Source organism: Astatotilapia calliptera, chromosome 20 (assembly GCF_964374335.1).
Source record: "Astatotilapia calliptera chromosome 20, fAstCal68.1, whole genome shotgun sequence".
NCBI classification, from domain to species: domain Eukaryota; kingdom Metazoa; phylum Chordata; class Actinopteri; order Cichliformes; family Cichlidae; genus Astatotilapia; species Astatotilapia calliptera.
The window spans coordinates 14227296-14245559 of NC_137441.1; the positions used below are offsets into that span (position 1 = coordinate 14227296).

Consider the following 18264-nt stretch of genomic DNA (forward strand, 5'->3'; position numbering starts at 1 on the left):
TCTCTGTCCATCCATCCATTCACGTTAGTTATGTCAATTCTGACCTCATGTCTGAATAGACTTCTTCCAATTTTCTTCTGTTCAGTTTTGATGGACCCATGTGAATTGAGAGATTAGAGGATGCTTTAGATGTTAACGGTGCTGGAGCGGTTTAAATCATAAATATACAACAGACTCCAATTTGTAATAACAAACACACACCCATTAGTGCAACTGCAGGAATGATCAGGATGACCTCAAATTTACTGTTTCTTAACAGTAGCATTTCCTCTTTTTCAAAGTTTGATATGGGCAATTGTGGCTCAAGAGTTGGGAGTTCGCCTTGTAATCGGAAGGTTGCTGGTTCGAGCCCTGGCTTGGACAGTGTCGGTCGTTGTGTCCTTGGGCAAGACACTTCACCTGTTGCCTACTTGTGGTGGTCAGAGGGCCCAGTGGCACCAGTGTCCAGCAGCTTCGCCTCTGTCAGTGCGCCCCAGGGTGGCTACAATGTAGCTTGCCATCACCAGTGTGTGAATGGGTGGATGACTGGATGTGTAAAGCGCTGTACAAATACAGGCCATTTACCTTTTTTTTTTTTTTTTTTTTTTTTTTTTTAACCATGTTGTGTATTCAAAGATGTTCTTCTGCATACCTTAGATGTAACAGCTGGTTGCCCTCTTACCCTCTGACTTCAACAAGGCATTTTCTCTGCAGCTCATTTTGTGCCATTCATATGCTTGGTTTGAAATTGAGCGTGTAATCTTAACTATGCCTACTTGCCTAAACACACTGAGCTGCTGCCACATGATTGGCTAATGATATAACTGTGTTAGCGAGCAGGTGAACAGGTGTGCCTAATGAAATGACTCTATGTGTTTAATTATACATTTTAGGTTTCCCCATGCATGCAATAATTTCAGCAACCCTGCCCCTTAAGTTAATTTAGCATTCATGATCATAAAACTGAAATGAAAAGTTAAACAAAACAAACAAACAAAAACAGAAAAAAGCAAAGCAGAAACTAAATACAGATAAGTACAGATAAGTACAACTGCAGTCTAGACAACGGCCACATAAATGAAGAAAATGGATCTAAATGTATGTTTCTGCAATTTTCTTTAATGGTTCTCTGTTGAGAAAAAACAAACAAGATAAACTCCTGCTCAGCTCAATTCTGTCTGAAACGCTATCTATTTTCACATAGATAACAGTTACACCAACAGATCTCTTTGCAGTTCCCATCACTAATGCAGTTACCCATCTATGGCTTTCATTACACACTCCATTAGGGGGTGTTATTGTGACAATCTCCATTATTATGACAATTACATAGAAGTGCTACATTTAGAGCTCAAGTGATCCACCTAAAACATTATCATAAATACTAATAATTAGTTGAGTTTGTGGCATATTTATTTATTTTTTACATTCATCCATATTCCCAATCAAAACTGTAAACTTGACTAGACTTCCTGTAAATAACGGACGTACAAACTTACTTTGCACACAAAAATCACATTCTTTTATTAACTTCTCTGCCATCTAAAATAGAGCATCTTAAAAATTAAACAGTTAAATATGAGCCCTCCGAGTTAATAGTGCAGATATGATAAGGAGGGCAAGTTCTGACACCTGAAGACAAATATGGATTCCCTTGTGTGTGTGTGTGGGTGGGTGGGTGGGTGGGTGGGTGCGTGTGTATGCATGAATGAGTCGCCCTCAGGTCCTGAAGAGCACGGCAGCAGTCACAGCTGTCAGAGCCACAGCAACCACAGGCCCCCAGATCATCCACAGTTTCTGGAATAAGTGGCAACACAGAAATAGAAAGTTGAGCAACAGCGAATAAACATGCACCCATTTTGGATCACCAAAGCTTTGACAGAGGGAGCCACTGAGATCAAGGCAGTGCACAAATACAAACAGCGCTTGCAGATAAAGATAAGCATTATCAAACACCAACTGTGAGAAACAGTTGTTAAGCATTAGCCATCCAGGCAGGACAAACAGATGTCAGATGTTGAAGCTGTATGATTAGAGAGGTTAGATTTCTGAAGAATTTTTTTTTTTTCCTGGGGGATTTTCCCCTGAGGAAGGCATTCTCGGGAATGAGGAAAACCTGATTAAATCATGCAATGGTCTAAGAGACACTGATGAGGATGAAAAGATGTAGGCCAACTTGACAGGAGTAATGTGTACCTTGCTACCACAATGCGCCGAAGCACCAATACAGCAAAGCCAGGATAAGGCCGATGACTATGGCTTGAACAGGCAGCAATAGGGATGTCTACAGAAGGGAAGGGATATTATAGTAATCAACTGCAATGGGACATACTTTGGTTGGTTTATTATTAGATCCCTCAGTCAGTTCTCTACGCCTGTAACTAGTATTTATACAAATCTCAGTCACACACGGCTGTCAGTGTGTCATTGTTAGTTCACACATACAGATACAAAGGAGCTGGACCTTTATGGCCTCATAAATCCGTAGTTGTGTGTCCGGTGTGTGTTGTGTTTAGTACAGAGTTGACATCCTACATATCAGTGTTACTATACACGGTCATGTTTATCTCCTGTTGTTTGCTGAGTTTTTTTCCCACCTTTTTGTATTTGCTGAAGATTTAAGCTGTCAGGTATGCCTGGCATTTAAGTCCATTATCTGAAATGGAAGTGATACAGTTGCATGGTGCTCTCACCTCAGCTTAGCTACCAAATAGCAGCCGTCTGGCACAGCTTTTTGAATCCATATGTGTGAATGGCCCATAAAAGCAACACTAATAGACACTGGATGACTAGAGGGGAGCATATGTGCTAAAATAAAAAAAGAGATAATATTTGTGAATCTTACAATAAGATTCATCTTTTATATCTGGAGATGCTGCGCAAACAGATGCTGAACAAAAGGGGAACATTGGAAATGAAGCCCATGCCCCCCCCAAAACAGAAACTGCTAAAGAAGTTATTGCCCCTGAAAATAAAAGTGCAGATGATTGTTTCCACACTCAATATATTATTTTTTAAACCTGTTATATATCATTATACACGATGCCATTCATATATTAGGGTAAAATGCCTTCCTGTTTTTGCTGTGCGTTTGATAGATGAGTACTCACCTTTGTCCCTTTTCCTTGCAGTTCCTCCATGTTGGCTCTGCATGCCTCGAGTTCATCTGTAACCAATTGTTTTTCCTGCTCAATCTTCTCGTATTTTTCCTTGAGGTCTGACAGCTCCGTCCTAGCCTCCTCGTACTGCACGAAGCAAATTAAACATTTAATTCAAATATACACTCATCAGTTTAGATTAATTTAAAGTTTTTAGTTTGATGGTATTGTGTAATGCTTTTGAGGAACAGTTTCTGTTGCCATTTACAAGATAAACCAGTCTTTCCTGCAGTGCTTAACTGCTGAATTTTCTATACATGAGCTAATTAGGGTGAGGTGCAGTCCTTATATAAGGGACAACATTATTCCCTCCTTCCCCCCCTCATTCATTCATTGTGTCAAAGATGACCCAACTATGCTTTCTACTACTTAGCACTGCCACTCCTCATTAACTGACAGCAGCCAGTGATCCCCATACAAACCTAGAGTAGGTATTGCCCCTGGACAGCACGCAGCAACCTGTGAACTATCTGGGTGGGATCTTTTTTCGTTGTTGTTGTTTTTTTGGGAAGAAGCATGGACTTTCTTTATAATGTCAGTAAGAGTCATAGATTTATTGACACAAGTGTCTTAAAGGCTTCAGAGAAAGTCATTAAGGCTCCGTGATGGCTTCACCATTCAACTGTGGTGGATGTGACTTTGTTCTGACCTAGATGACGCCAACATCGTCTCAAAATAGAAAGCTCTAAATTCTCAGCAATGATCACTCAGAGACACTTTTAGTCATGGGAGAATGTGAGTTTTCTAAAATAGTGCAGTTGTCCTCATCATCCCATCATGAGGTATTTCTGCGCAATCTTAGATGATGAGAAGAAATACAATAAAGTACCTTGAGTAGACGACTTTGAGAACAGCTGCCCGTCTCATACAGCTATAAATGTCCTGAATGGCAACAATTTGCAGTACTTCTTTTGTAAATTGGTTGTTAACAGCAAATTTCTTTAAATTATGTTACATGAGATTAAATAAAATGAAAGCATTAAAAGGTTTCTTCAAGACACTTCAGTCTTAGTTTGCTCAAAGTTATTTGAGTTCCACATTGATTTTACTGTCCTGCATTAATAATTTGAGTAAAAACCAGATTCTTGTAACTCTGTTGGATATTGCAACTGCTAATAATGCCAAAAACAAATCAAGTGATTTTAATTTGCTCACTTTAAATCACACAAAACTGAGAAGCGCGTCATATCAGAGCACCAATTACAAGTACATGTTCTTGAGTCTTGATTTTTAGTCAAATGGCAGTTTGACCATGAAACCGAAGCAACAACATAAAAAGTTTTGACTAATGTGTTATCATAGCCAGGATGTGTTCATATTTAAACTTAAATCACTGAAAAAATGGGAGAACTGGGAATTTTCCAGAAATTATGACTTTACATTGCCTAAAAAAGTTAAATGTAAATCTAAAATGTAATAAGTAATATTGCTAAAGTTATATTCCACTATCCTGATAATACGTTGTCCTTGTATTTCTAATTCTCCTAGGCTTTGTGGTAACTTGCCATTTATTGTAATAAGAGTGTAATTTGACTTTCTTTCAAAACCTCCCCTTTCCCACAGTGTCCCAAAGTAATTTCATAAATACTGCAACAGCTTGTCAGCATTGGCCCTCTAAAGCAGCACGGTCAGCAGCACACTGGCAGCAGCTACAGTCTTCCAATAGCCTCTAAACTGGATCAGTTCTGCCACAGATATACATTCAGAACCACTACCATTTAGCTAGAAAAACTAAAATGCAAAAATTCAAGTGAAAACTAACAGGACTGAAGTCCAAATCAAATTTGGACAGCATTAATGAGTAAAACATGTGTGTGCTTATAAGGCCTGTCAGTTGCAGGACTGTATTAAAAGCCATCCAGGTCAGAGAGGGTTCACTTTTCACATTTGAGATAGAAGTATTCATCTGCATGACACCCACTAAGATACTGGACACCTAAGGTTGATGTCTCAACTTTTGAGGGGCGTACCTCTCTTTGCAGAGCCTTGCTGCGGCTGTCTGCCTCATCCAGTTGGGTTTGCAGTGTGGTGCTATCCTGCTGGTGCTGGAGCTGCAGGGCTACCTGGCTCTTTTCCATCTCCTGCCAGGTCTGTTCAAGGGATCCAAGGCTATTTTTCAGCTCAGTGTTCTGGGCACGCAAACTACCAGAAGCAAAACAAAACTGAGTTCAATATGTAAAAGATGAGAGAAAAAAATTATGTAGTATCGTGTAAATCAAAACACGTGGGTGCTGATTAAAACAGATGAGACAGAGGGAGCACGAAGGTGGGGGTAAGAGCTCCCAGTAATGTAGATCAGTGCACCGACCTGGCAAGGTCCTTCTCCAGCTGCTGCTGTTTCTGCAGGGCTGCCTCCTTCTCAGTGCGCAGTGCTGCACATTCACTCTGCAGGTTGCTTTTGTCTTTCTGGTGAGTCTTCAGGAGTTCCTCATTCTCAGCCCTGAGGGAAGCACATTCACTCTGCAGACTGCTTTTTTCCTTCTGGTGCTTATTTACGATATCCTGTTTCTCAGATCGAAGAACAGAACATTCTTTGTGAAGGCCATTACACTCCACCTGCATGGACTGAAGTTCACTGGCTGTAAAAAGAAACGAGCAAGGTTTATGTAACAATGCTGTTTTTTAACAGATTGTATGTCCTTGATTTGCCTACAGATAAAGCAAAAACTACCAAAAAACATGTTTTTAATTATACTTTGATTCACCAGTGTACAAGTATGAAGAGAAGTCTGCTTGTTAGAAACAAAATACATAGAGAGCGAGTAGGCCTCATGTCTTGGACAAGGAATGGTAATATTATTTGATTTATTAATACACAGTTCATTTCCATGTAAGAATTATTTTCAGTGCAAATGCTCCATTTCATGCGTTTATAACTACCAGGGGCACCGTGTAGTACCTTGTATTTCTGCAGTTTTCTGCCACTGCTTGCTCTGCTGCTGAAGGTCACGCTGCAGGTTGTCAATCTCACGCTCGTACTTGTTGGCCGTTTGACGCCATTTGTCCAGATCATTGGAGACAGTCGCCAGGTTAGACTGGACGGCAGCAACGTCACGGTCCCGCTCGGCAGCTGCTGCCTCCAGGGCACGTTTCAGCGACTTCACTTCATCACGTGCGCTTTGTAGCTCATCGTGTGAGCTGGAGGAGACGTCTATCTGCTCTCTGAGAACAGCCATCTCATCATGGAGCTGCCGCAGCTGACCTGTCCAAACCGGAGTCAGTGTTTGAATTAGAGACAGTGTCAATTTTAAAAAAAGATTAATATTATGCATATGCTTCTAATCCACAAATAGATGTACCTTCAAGAAGTTTTATCTGTTTGGCAGAATCATCAGCTTGTTTTTTCTTCTCCTTTGTCTCTTCCTCCAGGATACCTACACAGCATTTAATTGTACAAGTCATGTCATTTATTTGGTGTTGGGTGCATGCACACATGTGTGAATGCAATAGAAAATGGAGTGGATGGTCCTATTTAACATTGGAGATGTGGCGTGTCACCTTGTAGCTCCATGCATTTATGTTTCTCTGTGTTAGCTAGGTCCTTGGCCTCTCGAAGTTCATCAGTCAAGCGCTGAATGATTTTTTCAGAGTCACCAGAGGAGCCCATCTTTGCCTTGGTCAGATCATCTAATGAAGAAGAAAAAAAATGGGGATCCCAGTTAGAAGAATCATGATCTTAACATGGACAGGCTCCATACATTTGCCATAAAACTACAAAAATAATGAAATGTTTGACAGTTTTACTTTTACTGCAGTCCCAAATATTTAACCAGGACTGACATACTAGATGATTTCCCAAGATATTCAAAATGGGCCTATTACATAAAATAATTGCTAACCCAGAAATAGAAACAAGTGTCTTATCTACACTTTTTTCATTCCAAATTATCCATTACCCCAGTCACATATGAGTCTGTAGCGATTCTACATTACTCATTAATAGTACCTAAACAATTCACAAAGGTAATAGGCTTGCCAGCGTTGTCAAGGGTCTGTTGTGTTTCCTGGAGGTGGAAACAGGCTCCACAAATACTTGTGCTTTGCAAATGCCTAGTGAATATCTCGAGCCCCTAATCTACCACAGCTAGGAAAAGAGATGACCTCATCCCAGAACGAACATTTGGCAGGGGACAGGTCAAGCATGTGCACCATAAATGGAGACGCACCAGAACCTGAACTGCCCTGAAATCCAATATTTATTGTGAAAACTGTGTCTACATCCATCAAACATGGCTACATAATCACACGAAAATCCACATGATTGTAAAAATGTTAGCAGGCGGTATTGATAAGTGTCCCTAAAATGAAGCGGTGTGAAACAAAGGCTGAGAGCTGGTGACACCCTCTGACTCGAGCACATGACCACCCCGCTGTGTGCCAGACAAAGCATGGGGGGACAGTGTGATTGTGTGTTCCTTCATATGCGAGTGAGTGGGCACCCTGTGAGTATGCAATCTGTATTCACTTTCTGTGAAAGATGAATGCTCTACAAAGACAGCACAGGGAATAAAGGGTATTTCAAATGAGGGTGCAACATGTTATCTTTAGCGAGATTAGTTATTACGGCAAAAATGTCTTAGTGTCACAGAATGACACCTGACAGCATAGTAATGGAATTAGTCTGTGTGTAAAAATACCTTGCAGACTAGTTGGGAATATTGAGCATCACACTGCCTCAAGTGACGACAGGAAAGAAAAAAATTGAGGAGAAAGTCTTTTTTTAGCTCCGGTGCTGAAGGCTAGACCCATCGTGGCCCATCTTCGCCTGCTGTCTGTTTCCTTCTCATTGAATGTGACAGCATTCTTTAACTGAATCAGGGGGTTAGCACCACTCGCACGGAAAGTCTACAGTATTCCTTTTAAACTGCTGATCATAAAGGGAGATCATTTTACAGCTAACAAATATTCTTTATGCAGCTGAATCTCAAATATCTTCATCTCTCTGAATTACTGAGGTACACTATTGTTGTGAGGACACTGTTTGCTTTGTGCTCCCTATATATTGTGCAGTGAAGCATTACAAATTCATTCATCATGCAAAATTTATTCAGTCACCAACGTACTTGCACTTTTTCCTATGAATGTCCCCGTCGATTTTCATATTCGCTATATTGCGCCATCATTGCGCTGTCCTTTGCATTCTATTCTTATTAGTCACCCTAAATGTCATAGCTAACACACATCAGTCAGCTGACATGCCCTCTGTGCAAAGAGACTCCATCTTCTAATAAGCTGTTGACACAGGAGACACTAGCCTCTAAAACAAGGCCATCTACAGCACTGTAAGCTCTAAAAGCCATCCAGCTGTCCTTACAGGGCCAGACACTCATTTTAAGTGTGACTCAGGGTTTTCCACCCCCCTTTCCACACTCAGTTAGCGAGATGTGCTGTGTCAGGTAGGAGCCATTAGAGGAGCAAAACAATGCAAAGTCATTCACTTCAAATCAGTGGTGTCTATATTTACCTTTAATCACAGATACGTTATTCAAGGGATCACTCAGCTCTTTCTCATCCATTTTCTTATCTATAACAACATAACAAAAAAACAAAAAAAAAAACAAGACATATCACATGCACAGATAAAGAAAGAAAGCTTTAAATGAAATTAATATTGCTTAAAAAGACCCCAAACAGACCTGACAAAATCTTTTGTTCTTTTTCTCACTGTTAGATTTGAGATGTTTTTAATTGTAAACACAAAAATGTTTGAACACACAAATACTACTGGAAGAGACAGGTGCAGAGAGCTGCTAGGGAAGAAGGATTTTAGGAGTATGTTACAGTAAAATAATTAATGAAGGGGTTAAGAATAAAACTTAACAGGAAAATATTACCTTAGATTATCCAGGAGCTGCGGTAATCAGTGTGCTGAGGCTACAGCAGTCCCTGACATGAAGAACTCTTCTCCAACTATGAGGTTTGTTCAGATGCGAAACGGACCAGTCCAAACTTGAGGGGGGTGGACAGTGATGACAGACACTTTGTACCAGACCTTCCTGCTATTGGTGGGCTGAAGCCAGTGAGGGGGAAAAATTAAACAGGGTAAAGTAAACAGTAAAGTAGCTTAAATATGATCCTAATGCTACACTAGAGACGCGTCAGATGGGCGTCCTTAAAAATTTGATCCCCCCCTCTTTTGTGGCTCAGGTCCTCAGCCCCTCCACACTGGGTCATGTATCCAAGTAGGGCATCTCGGAAGCTGCAGCTGCATACTGACACAGAGAGGTTTTGTTCAGGGGGCTGAGCTGCTCTCTGGCTGGTTGGTACTGATGTAAAAACCTACAGGATGGCAGTGAATAGGGACTGCCAGCGTAGGAGTGTGTTTCTTGCATTCACTTCCTCTCTTGTTTTGTCCTGTATTTCACTGGGTTTTCACTTTATACCAATTACTGGCTTTTAGGGTTAGATATACACCGGACTCTAAAGGTGTAATTTTACATGTATAATCTTTAGGGATAATTTATGTATCTTATAGTGATTTCTTACTTTATTGGACTGTGTGTTAGCCTCTTCAGTAGGCTTTAAAATTATGGTGAGAGAGGTAAAAACAATCAAAACAATCCCAAGACAGAAATAGGAGGGGTTACAGTGGGAGGTATAAAAGGGTGAAGGGTGTTTGTTTCCATTTAAACATAAAGTAACACAGACAGGGTACGAAGACCTTATTTGACTAATCTTTCACACATCAGCTCATCTTCTTCTTTGAGGCTGTACAAGCCTTGTTCCAGTAACAACATAATGCAACAGGTTTCCAAGATCAATGCAAGCTTAATGTTTTACTGAGAATTAGTTAGCAAATGCAACACCAACTTAATCCATTTATGCAGGAAAAGGCGAAATATGTTTTTGACTAGGGTAGATTTGTTATCCCTTGGCCATGCTGATAACTAACAGTTGTAGGTCTCATTTTGGTCCTCATCATCTTTCTAACAGCGTCACTTCCCATCTTGAGAAACTAACAAATGACCCAAAAGAATTTGCTAGAAATGTTGTCATCATCTTAGATCAATGTCTCAACTTCAACCAGCATGTCAAACATTAAGTTCAGACTTGCGGTGTAAGTTACCTTACCTTACCTTACCTTTATATGTGTATGTATATATATATATATATATATATATATATATATATATATAATTTTATATATATATATATATATAATTATATATATATATATATATATAATTATATATATATATATATATATAATTATATATATATATATATATATATATATATATATATATATATATATATATATATATATATGTATGTGTGTGTATGCATGCACATCTCTCTCTCTAGCTAGGTTATTTAGATAGCATTACAAACGGCTATCATTTATCCCCGTTTACTTAAAATTGAGGCATTAAATGTGGCTAAAAACCCTTTTAACTGCTACAACTTACCAACATAATCACTCCACCATGTAAGAACGTTTAACCACTGTTAGTAAGTTAGTTTTAACCTACTAAGTAAGTTAGTTTTAATGGTTAACCTAGCATTAGCTAATGAATAACGTTTGCCGCTAATTGGAGGCGTAACCGACTCCGTGTTATCGTCAGCTGCCTTTGACTCCTCCTACAATAGGCACGACGTTACGGCGAGCAGCACGGAACCAGTGGAAGCACTTTTGTGAATAATAATTGAGGTGGGTGTTACCTCGGAGAGTCATAGTTGTTACGTGTCTGTGGAGTTTAGTCATAGGAGTGAACCAGAAGAGATGCTTAGATAACTTAGTTCTGCTATTACAACAGCAGGGAGAGGAAGAAGGAGGGAGGAATGACTGCTAAGTTTTTCTTTAGCTAGCCTGAGCTACTACTACATGTACGGTAGTTTTTTCTCTCAGTTACCTCATTTGCTGCTGCTGATCTGCTGTGTTTTGCTTCTCCCCGATGACTTCCTTTATCTCAGCCTGGATTTGGAGTGAAAGGTTTTGGCTTCCTGAAAATGTCACTTGGGCGGACTTGGAGCATCCACCACCTGGCGTGGAGTACCCCAGACTCTGGAACATGCTGTATGCCTTCCCTCTGGCTGCCGTAGTTTACTTTCTGAGACTGCTGTTTGAAAGGTAAAATAGATTTTTGTGTGTCTGTGTAGCGATAGTTTGTTCTGCACCGGTATGATTGGGCTTCGAGAACTTTTACTTACAAAGAAAAGATTACACCAAACGGCACCATACAAATGTTGCTACATGAACTTTAATATATGAGTCACTCTCTCTGGAGACTAGCAACTCTCTGTGGACCTACTATGTTAACAAAAATCCTGTCACGTGGCTTTTCTTGTGACAGATAATTATAGATCTCTTTTTTTTTAACAAGAATACGTAAGAATGCAAGAATTTTTATTGGCTTCTGTGGCAGTTTTATATTTTACTGTGTTTGCATTGTTGTGAGGTGATGACACTGCTGATGAGAAACAGAAACAAGTTTTTTTTTTGTTTTGTTTTTTTGGAGGGAGGGGGATGCAGATCATACATTCTTTCTGATTTGCTCACTAGCTCTTTCACTTCCTGTTTTCCTGTTTGAATAAAATGTCTAGCGATGGACACTATTCTGTACCAATATTATGCCAATAAACAGTGGTTCTCTTCAGTAGCTCTGTGATTCTGAGTCACTACTTCCAGTCCTGATCCAGGCAGTCAAAACAGATACGCCTTTCCAACCAAATCACTCCTCGTACTGGTTCCTAATCTAGATCTGGTTTATTGCTTTTGCATAACAAAGCTGAAGAGCTGGAGCTGGTATGGTACCTTAATATTAATTATACCTTCAATCTCATTCATAGACTGTATATAAAAGATGAAGGTACACAAACTGATGCTACTCGTTGCTTCGTGAAGCATTGTTTTGACACTTTAGTTTTAGAGTTTTTGTGCGGTGCACTCCGATGAACTTTGCCCGTTTTTCAAAGCACTCATGCACTGGCGTCACTGTTCAGTCCTGGAAGCTGCAGTTTATGGCCCCAATTACATTTGAGCCAGTTAGAGAAGCCTTACATGAGTCACCCTCCTTGACAAACGGGATTTTCAAACTGAGCAAAAAAAACCTGATTTGCTGGCTAACTACAATCTTTCAAGTAACATTTCCGATGAGAGAATCTGGTTAATTAAAGAATCTGTGCAGGTAAGGACGTCTTTACGTAGGAGGTATATTAAAATGACTCCTCTGGCATACTCTGGAATGAGAGAATTACATTTAAGGGAATGGCATTGCACGTTATGTGATTTTTAAACAAGGTTTTCCTCTGTCCAAACCTCACGACTGCACTAAAAGTCATGTTTTTCAGCTTAGTTTTGGTTCATGGAAACTGTCTGAAATTGAGCATTCAGGGACAGCCCTGTCTACTCTGTGCTGCTATTCATTCAGAGTTTTTTTTTCTTCTTTTTTCCGTGTTGTGAAAACTGTTCTAGATATGTTGGGTGTTTTTAGGCTGATGTGTGATGAATTTAATAAACACCGGTCGAGTCAACCAGATGATCCCGTGACACAAATTAGCATTTTGGTAGGCAGAGTATCATTCCCATACTCTGCGTCCCATACTCTCACATGACGAACTTTGTTTAAGCTAGGTGCAACATTCCTCAGGATCCCTTCATTTCAGCATTTCCTTGTGTCTCCCCCTATAGCTTCTGTTATGCTTCCTTCGTCTTAAACAAATGTATGCAAGGCGTAACTCTGTGGGCAAACTGTGAAAGCTCCACAGCTCATGTAAATGGTGGAATCTCCTAGCAAATGTTGGATAACCCTCTGTTTTGTTTTGCTTTTCTTGGAGACACTAAACAACTCTCTCTAAGTCTCTCCCTGTGTGAATTTCTCTTCTAATACCATACACTTCTGCTTCCCCACCCTCTTCTTTTTGCCCCTCTGTCTGTGTGTATACAGGCTAGTGGCCAAGCCCTGTGCCCACATACTTCAGATTCAAGCGGGAGTGCCTCGGCAAGCTCAGCCCAATGCTATCCTGGAGAGGCTGTATCAGTCCAAAGCGGTACATAAAGCCCGTGTTTGTTCTGTAGTCTATTACACGTCCCTGTACACACTGCAGCAGCAACATGATGTTATTGCACTGGAACACACCGCCACAGTCATAATGATATGTTCAGTCAATACCTATTGTCATGTGACAGGCATACCTATTGGTTTTGTGGTTTTACAAGGAGTGGAGAGTTATTTTATGTTTGTCCTCTTTAGAGTCCAGATGAAAGGCAACTGGAGGGACTCTCCAAGCAGCTGGACTGGGATGTACGGAAAATACAGAGATGGTTTCGCGTCCGTCGGAACCAGGACAGGCCCAGCACACAGAAAAAGTTCTGTGAGAGCATGTACGTAGGTTTCTACAGGGGTTTCTGCTTTGTAATGTACAAACAATTGAGGGGATTTAACAGCGCTAGCCCATGCACGTGCATATAAGCTCCTGTCATATAAATTGTTTTGAAATGCTGCGCAGGCATCCACGGTCCCCAGAGAATTAATCCAATGTGCCTGTCAGCATCTGCTTGAGGACTTAGCTTAATACTTTGCAGACAGTAGTTGTTCACAAGAATTTTCTAGATGGGTTGCCATAATATTTAGTGAAAATATCTCTTAAAAATGTATTTTAACCATCTTGGTGATCACTTTTGATACACTCATCAAGTAAAAATGTAAATAGGCCAAGTATTTTGGTTTTGAAACCTTACAGATGCCAGTCTAAGTGCTACTTAGTAAATGTTAAAATGATCACTGGGAGTGTGCTTATGTATGTAAGTGCCTCCAGTGTATGCTAAATTCGTCTTTCTATTCTTCTCTTTCCTTTCAGGTGGCGTTTCACTTTTTACCTGGCGATTTTTATTTATGGCATCAACCATCTGTGGTCGGTAAGTTTAAAATGTACTTTTTTCCCTCTGCAATACTATTACGGTTCACGGAAGCGGTTCTTATCGTTGGCTCGTAATAGGTGAACCTGCAACAGTATAATGCATGTTTTTGTAATCTGTTTCCTTCAGACATCGTGGATGTGGGATACCAGAGAGTGTTGGCAGAACTACCCTTTTCAGGTTAATATTTTTTTCTGCTTACGCATTATATTTGATTACTTTTATTATAAGGAGACTCTGTTTACCACCATAATGTTAACAGGTCAGTTGGTATTGCTACATATTTATCAAAGGTGTGTTTCTTTCACTCTCTCCCAAAGCCACTGAGTCCTGAACAGCACAGCTACTATCTTGTAGAGCTGGCTTTTTATTGGTCTCTGATGTTTTCCCAGTTCATAGACATTAAAAGAAAGGTGAGTCCAACAACAACCGGCCTAACTAACTATTAATTGCCTCAATAAATGCACATTGCCTTTTGTATCAAAGCCAAATCCTTTTTTTTTTTTTCTTAAAGGAAGCGTGTAGGATTGTATCTTGATTATGTGCTCTGGCTAAAAGGGAAATAAAGTATACATTCAAAAATAAGTAGATCACATGGAAATTGGCTTGTTTTTCATGTGTTTGGGCAGGCCACCATTTGATCTTGTTTTAAACTGTGTCTACAGATGTAAACGCTTGAACACAACCACAAAGAAAATTACAGCCTATTTCAAATCTGCCTGCAACATTTCAGGGAGCTTCATTTTTCTTCCTGACTGTGGGCCGTTCCATAACCCTCTATTTCTTCTTTGTAAACTACCCATTTGATGCATTTGTGTGCTGAGGATCCTTTTGCCCTTTAAAAGGGCACCTTCCAGGTCCACCTCAGCTCGTGGGCATTTCCATTTTCTTTAAGCACAATAGGATGCAGAATTTAAAGAGCAATTAATAACTGCAAAGCTGTAGTACTATAATACTTCCAGTGCCACGCTTTAGATTTGGGATGAGCTTCATATGCTAAAAGCTGTTTTTATTCTGTGCCACTTGTAAAGGATTTTCCTTACAGGTGATTGCTTTATGCCAAATGATTTGGAGCTCTTCCTTTGTCAGACTTGAAGGAATCCAGCCTTTGTAGTGAAAACTTTTTAAGAACGCTTTTTAGATCATGGCATGGTAAGACCGCACACTAAAAGTGAATAATTAAAGAACACAAGATTCTAGATGTCAAAGGTTTAAATAAGAGGTTTAAATAAGAGATTCCTCCTGTTACCACCTAAGCAGGTTCTAATCAACAAATCTGGAACATGTGTTCCCACTTTATGGATTTAAAGTGGTAAATGTAGTTGTGTGGCATTGCTAAATTTTGAAATTGGTTGCAGTTGCAGGTTAGGGATAACAGTTATATTAGACAAAGGATATTAAAAATGGAGCTGCCAGGGAATAGAAATAGGGAGCGATCACAGAGAAGGCTTATGAATGTAGAGAAGGAGAGGGTTGGTGTGACAGGCGGTACAAAGGAAAGGGCAAGATGGGAAAGGATGAGAGATGATCCACTGTAGTGACTGACAGAAGAAGAAGAAATAATTGGATTAGGCATGGTGCCTCAAAGCAATATGGTTCTGGGCTTGGACCTTGCTAGCCAGTTAGGGCCTTTATGTGTGGAGTTTGCAGGCACAGAGAACACATGCATGGATTTACAATACTGTACGTACACGATTTCCTTCCACTGTCCAAAGACATGCTTGGTTGTATGAATAGCTGGAGTGTGTTAAATAGATGAATGGTTTATTTAATTTGTTTTTGTTCAAAATAAAGTACAAAAATGAGCTACATCAGTGAGGTTGGTATCAGACAAACACAAATTTGTGACAGTCTAAACAAATGTTTTAAGCCTGATAGGGAGTAGGTGGAAGTTTAACATCTATCGTTATGTAAAAACAAACTAAAAATGACAAACTGAACTTTATAGACTCTGCATATATTCTCATTAGCTACAGATGTGTGCACATAACACTAAAAATGGACAATAGTAATGCCTACATGAGCAGAGTGAGAACTCAACAGAAAAGCTAAACAACTTGAATTACAAGCTAATTCATCCTCAGATTCACATAGTGATTTGCTTTTACACCATCGTGTGAACTCATGTTTCACTTCTGATTCTCTGCACTGTTTAAAAGTGGGCCAAATGTTGGCTTTTTGAACCATCAGTTTCATCAAAACTTCAGGTTCAAATACACATGACTGTTCAAATACATGTAACTCTACGCCCTACGCTGCCATTCCAGTATTTTCACTTTGTATGATAAACTGCATTCTTGCGTCCATAATATCAAGTTAATATGCTATTATTTAATGTGCCAGTAACATGAACGTCTTCTCTACCTCATTACCTTTCTTTTGTTACCTACATTTGTTTTTCTGATGGCAGGATTTCGTGATTATGCTTGTCCACCATCTGGCTACCATACTTCTCATCACTTTCTCCTATGGTAACAACATGATAAGAGCTGGCAGTATGGTCATGTGTGTGCATGATGCATCTGACATCTTCCTCGAGGTAAAGTAAATCTTTTAGATTTTTAGATGTTAGACATGATCCTGGTAAAGAGGGCTCTTGGCTTAACTCAGCAAGGCTGCCCGTGTAGGTATCCAACATGTATGTAAACACAGCTAGGAACACAGAAGCTGTGATGTGAGATACTTGTACTACCAGTTTTACAGAGAAACAACGCATTGACATTACAGTAACAGTGTGACACTGGTGTATATTACAACAGTGGGTTTTATTCTTATCATTCTTATTGTTGTTATTATTATTATTATTGTTATTGTTATTATTATTAATCCCTAATGTATTATTTATTCCTAAGGCAGCCAAGATGGCAAACTATGCCAAGTACCAGAGGCTATGTGATGGCCTCTTTGTCTTCTTCAGCATAAGCTTTTTCATCTGTCGACTTGTCATCTTTCCCTTCTGGTGAGGAAAAACAAGAGCTTTCTTCCTTATATTTATTGTAAAACTCTTATCTTCTCACCTGTTTATTACTATTTTCTTAACTGTTATATACAGATACATCTGCTAAAAATCTGCATGTTTTTGTTGTAGGATTATTCACAGTGTTCTGGTTGAGAGCTGGGAGATTGCCGGGCCTTATCGGGCCTGGTGGCTGTTGAATGGGTTGCTGCTGGTCCTGCAGTGCCTTCACATTATCTGGTTCTACCTCATCATGGGCATTGCCATCAAAGCCATTTTCAGGGGAAAGGTTAGTTTTGGGATCGGTTGTGGAAATTGATTTTCACATTTAACCAAGGCAGCTGGGTTTCCCTCCCCTCTTGTATCCTGTCACATTTTGTCAATTTCAGTATATGATACTAAGGCTAAACTGTGCTATTGTTTGTAATACAGCCACATTTAATCTAGCACCAAGATCCCTCAGTATCTCAGTTTTTCTATCATGCTAATCAGATAACATTAGCAATGATGTGACCATGGTAAACATTACTCGCTTAACATCAGCTCAAATTCATTAGGGTACTTATAGTCTCACATTGGAGCTAGCATAAGGTTCAGTTTTTAAGCCATGATTCATAACTAGTAGTTAAACTAATACTGCTTTTACAGGTGGCGAAAGACGATCGCAGTGACGTAGAGAGCAGCTCAGAAGAGGAGATTTGTAGCAGTACAGACCCAAGCCGGAACCAAACCCTCAAGGGAAACAGTCGCACCAGTAACCTTAATGGAGAAGCTCATGACCACTGAGTACCAAAGAGGGGATATTTTATTTCAAGTGTGGCCTTCATTCACCAGCGTGCCTGTGAAACCCACCGTGTCACTGTGACCTTCTGAGAAGAACTGTTGCCCACTCAGAAAAATGTGTTTTTCAAACAGAGGGAGGACCTGAACAGAGGAACTCCAGTTTTGGCATACAGACTTTTATAGTGTGAAGTTTACATCTGCTGTTGCTTACAGGAGTGGACAGCAACGTGTGTTTGTGTGTGTGTGTGTGTGTGTTCTTAAAGTTACACTAAACAGCACCAAATGGATGACTGCTCACACGGCTACTGCTGCATATGTACATGTCAATAATTTCTATTTTGAAACTTGGTAAAATGTTTGACTAATGAAAGAAGAAATCACGTCATTTGCCTTACTGAGTTAGGCTTTAGAATACAATTCCAAATGCCAAAGATGTCCTGATTCAAAAAAACCAAAGATTTCGTAATAAAACATTTGCATCAAATCCAGTGGTGATTTTCTTTCATTCTTTATACTGTAATGAGTGTAGA

The 18264-nt window shown here is 39.8% G+C and overlaps 2 protein-coding genes across 5 annotated transcripts; one reads left to right on the top strand and one right to left on the bottom strand.

Annotated features, from left to right (window-relative positions):
- Positions 1–1078: 1078 nt before the first annotated feature.
- On the bottom strand, positions 1079–9112 carry slmapb (sarcolemma associated protein b). 3 transcript variants are annotated; one of them, XM_026153850.2, is made up of 10 exons: positions 8972–9112; positions 8602–8661; positions 6636–6764; positions 6437–6511; positions 6037–6339; positions 5446–5716; positions 5108–5279; positions 3090–3224; positions 2176–2263; positions 1079–1776 (listed from the first exon to the last, which is right to left on the bottom strand). In XM_026153850.2, the coding sequence occupies exons 2-9, from the start codon at positions 8651–8653 to the stop codon at positions 2180–2182; spliced, it is 1221 nt and encodes a 406-aa protein (XP_026009635.1). In that variant the 5' UTR covers positions 8654–8661; positions 8972–9112; the 3' UTR covers positions 1079–1776; positions 2176–2179. The 3 variants fall into 3 exon arrangements, with proteins under 3 accessions (XP_026009635.1, XP_026009636.1, XP_026009637.1); XM_026153851.2 differs by lacking the exon at positions 2176–2263; XM_026153852.2 differs by lacking the exon at positions 8602–8661 and having other exon boundaries at positions 8972–9097.
- A 1552-nt stretch (positions 9113–10664) lies between these two features.
- LOC113013166 (ceramide synthase 5-like) lies at positions 10665–18218 on the top strand. Of its 2 annotated transcripts, XM_026153854.2 has the most exons (11): positions 10665–10788; positions 11052–11208; positions 13025–13127; positions 13331–13461; positions 13938–13995; positions 14125–14175; positions 14316–14408; positions 16406–16534; positions 16848–16954; positions 17084–17240; positions 17600–18218. In XM_026153854.2, exons 2-11 carry the CDS (start codon positions 11150–11152, stop codon positions 17735–17737), a joined length of 1026 nt encoding a protein of 341 aa, XP_026009639.2. In that variant the 5' UTR covers positions 10665–10788; positions 11052–11149; the 3' UTR covers positions 17738–18218. The 2 variants fall into 2 exon arrangements, with proteins under 2 accessions (XP_026009639.2, XP_026009638.2); XM_026153853.2 differs by lacking the exon at positions 10665–10788 and having other exon boundaries at positions 10814–11208.
- Positions 18219–18264: the final 46 nt, after the last annotated feature.

Bases quoted from the DNA above. Each gene is read 5' to 3' on its own strand.
- slmapb (XM_026153850.2), bottom strand. From the start codon at position 8,653: ATGGATGAGAAAGAGCTGAGTGATCCCTTGAATAACGTATCTGTGATT. The intron at 6,512-6,635 runs GTGACACGCCAC...AATGCTGTGTAG, and splicing joins TAAATGCATGGAGCTACAAG to GTATCCTGGAGGAAGAGACA. The intron at 2,264-3,089 runs GTGAGTACTCAT...TCCCTTCTGTAG, and splicing joins TGCAAGGAAAAGGGACAAAG to ACATCCCTATTGCTGCCTGT.
- LOC113013166 (XM_026153853.2), top strand. From the start codon at position 11,033: ATGACTTCCTTTATCTCAGCCTGGATTTGGAGTGAAAGGTTTTGGCTT. The intron at 13,462-13,937 runs GTACGTAGGTTT...CTTTCCTTTCAG, and splicing joins AAAAAGTTCTGTGAGAGCAT to GTGGCGTTTCACTTTTTACC. The intron at 16,955-17,083 runs GTGAGGAAAAAC...TTTTTGTTGTAG, and splicing joins CTTGTCATCTTTCCCTTCTG to GATTATTCACAGTGTTCTGG.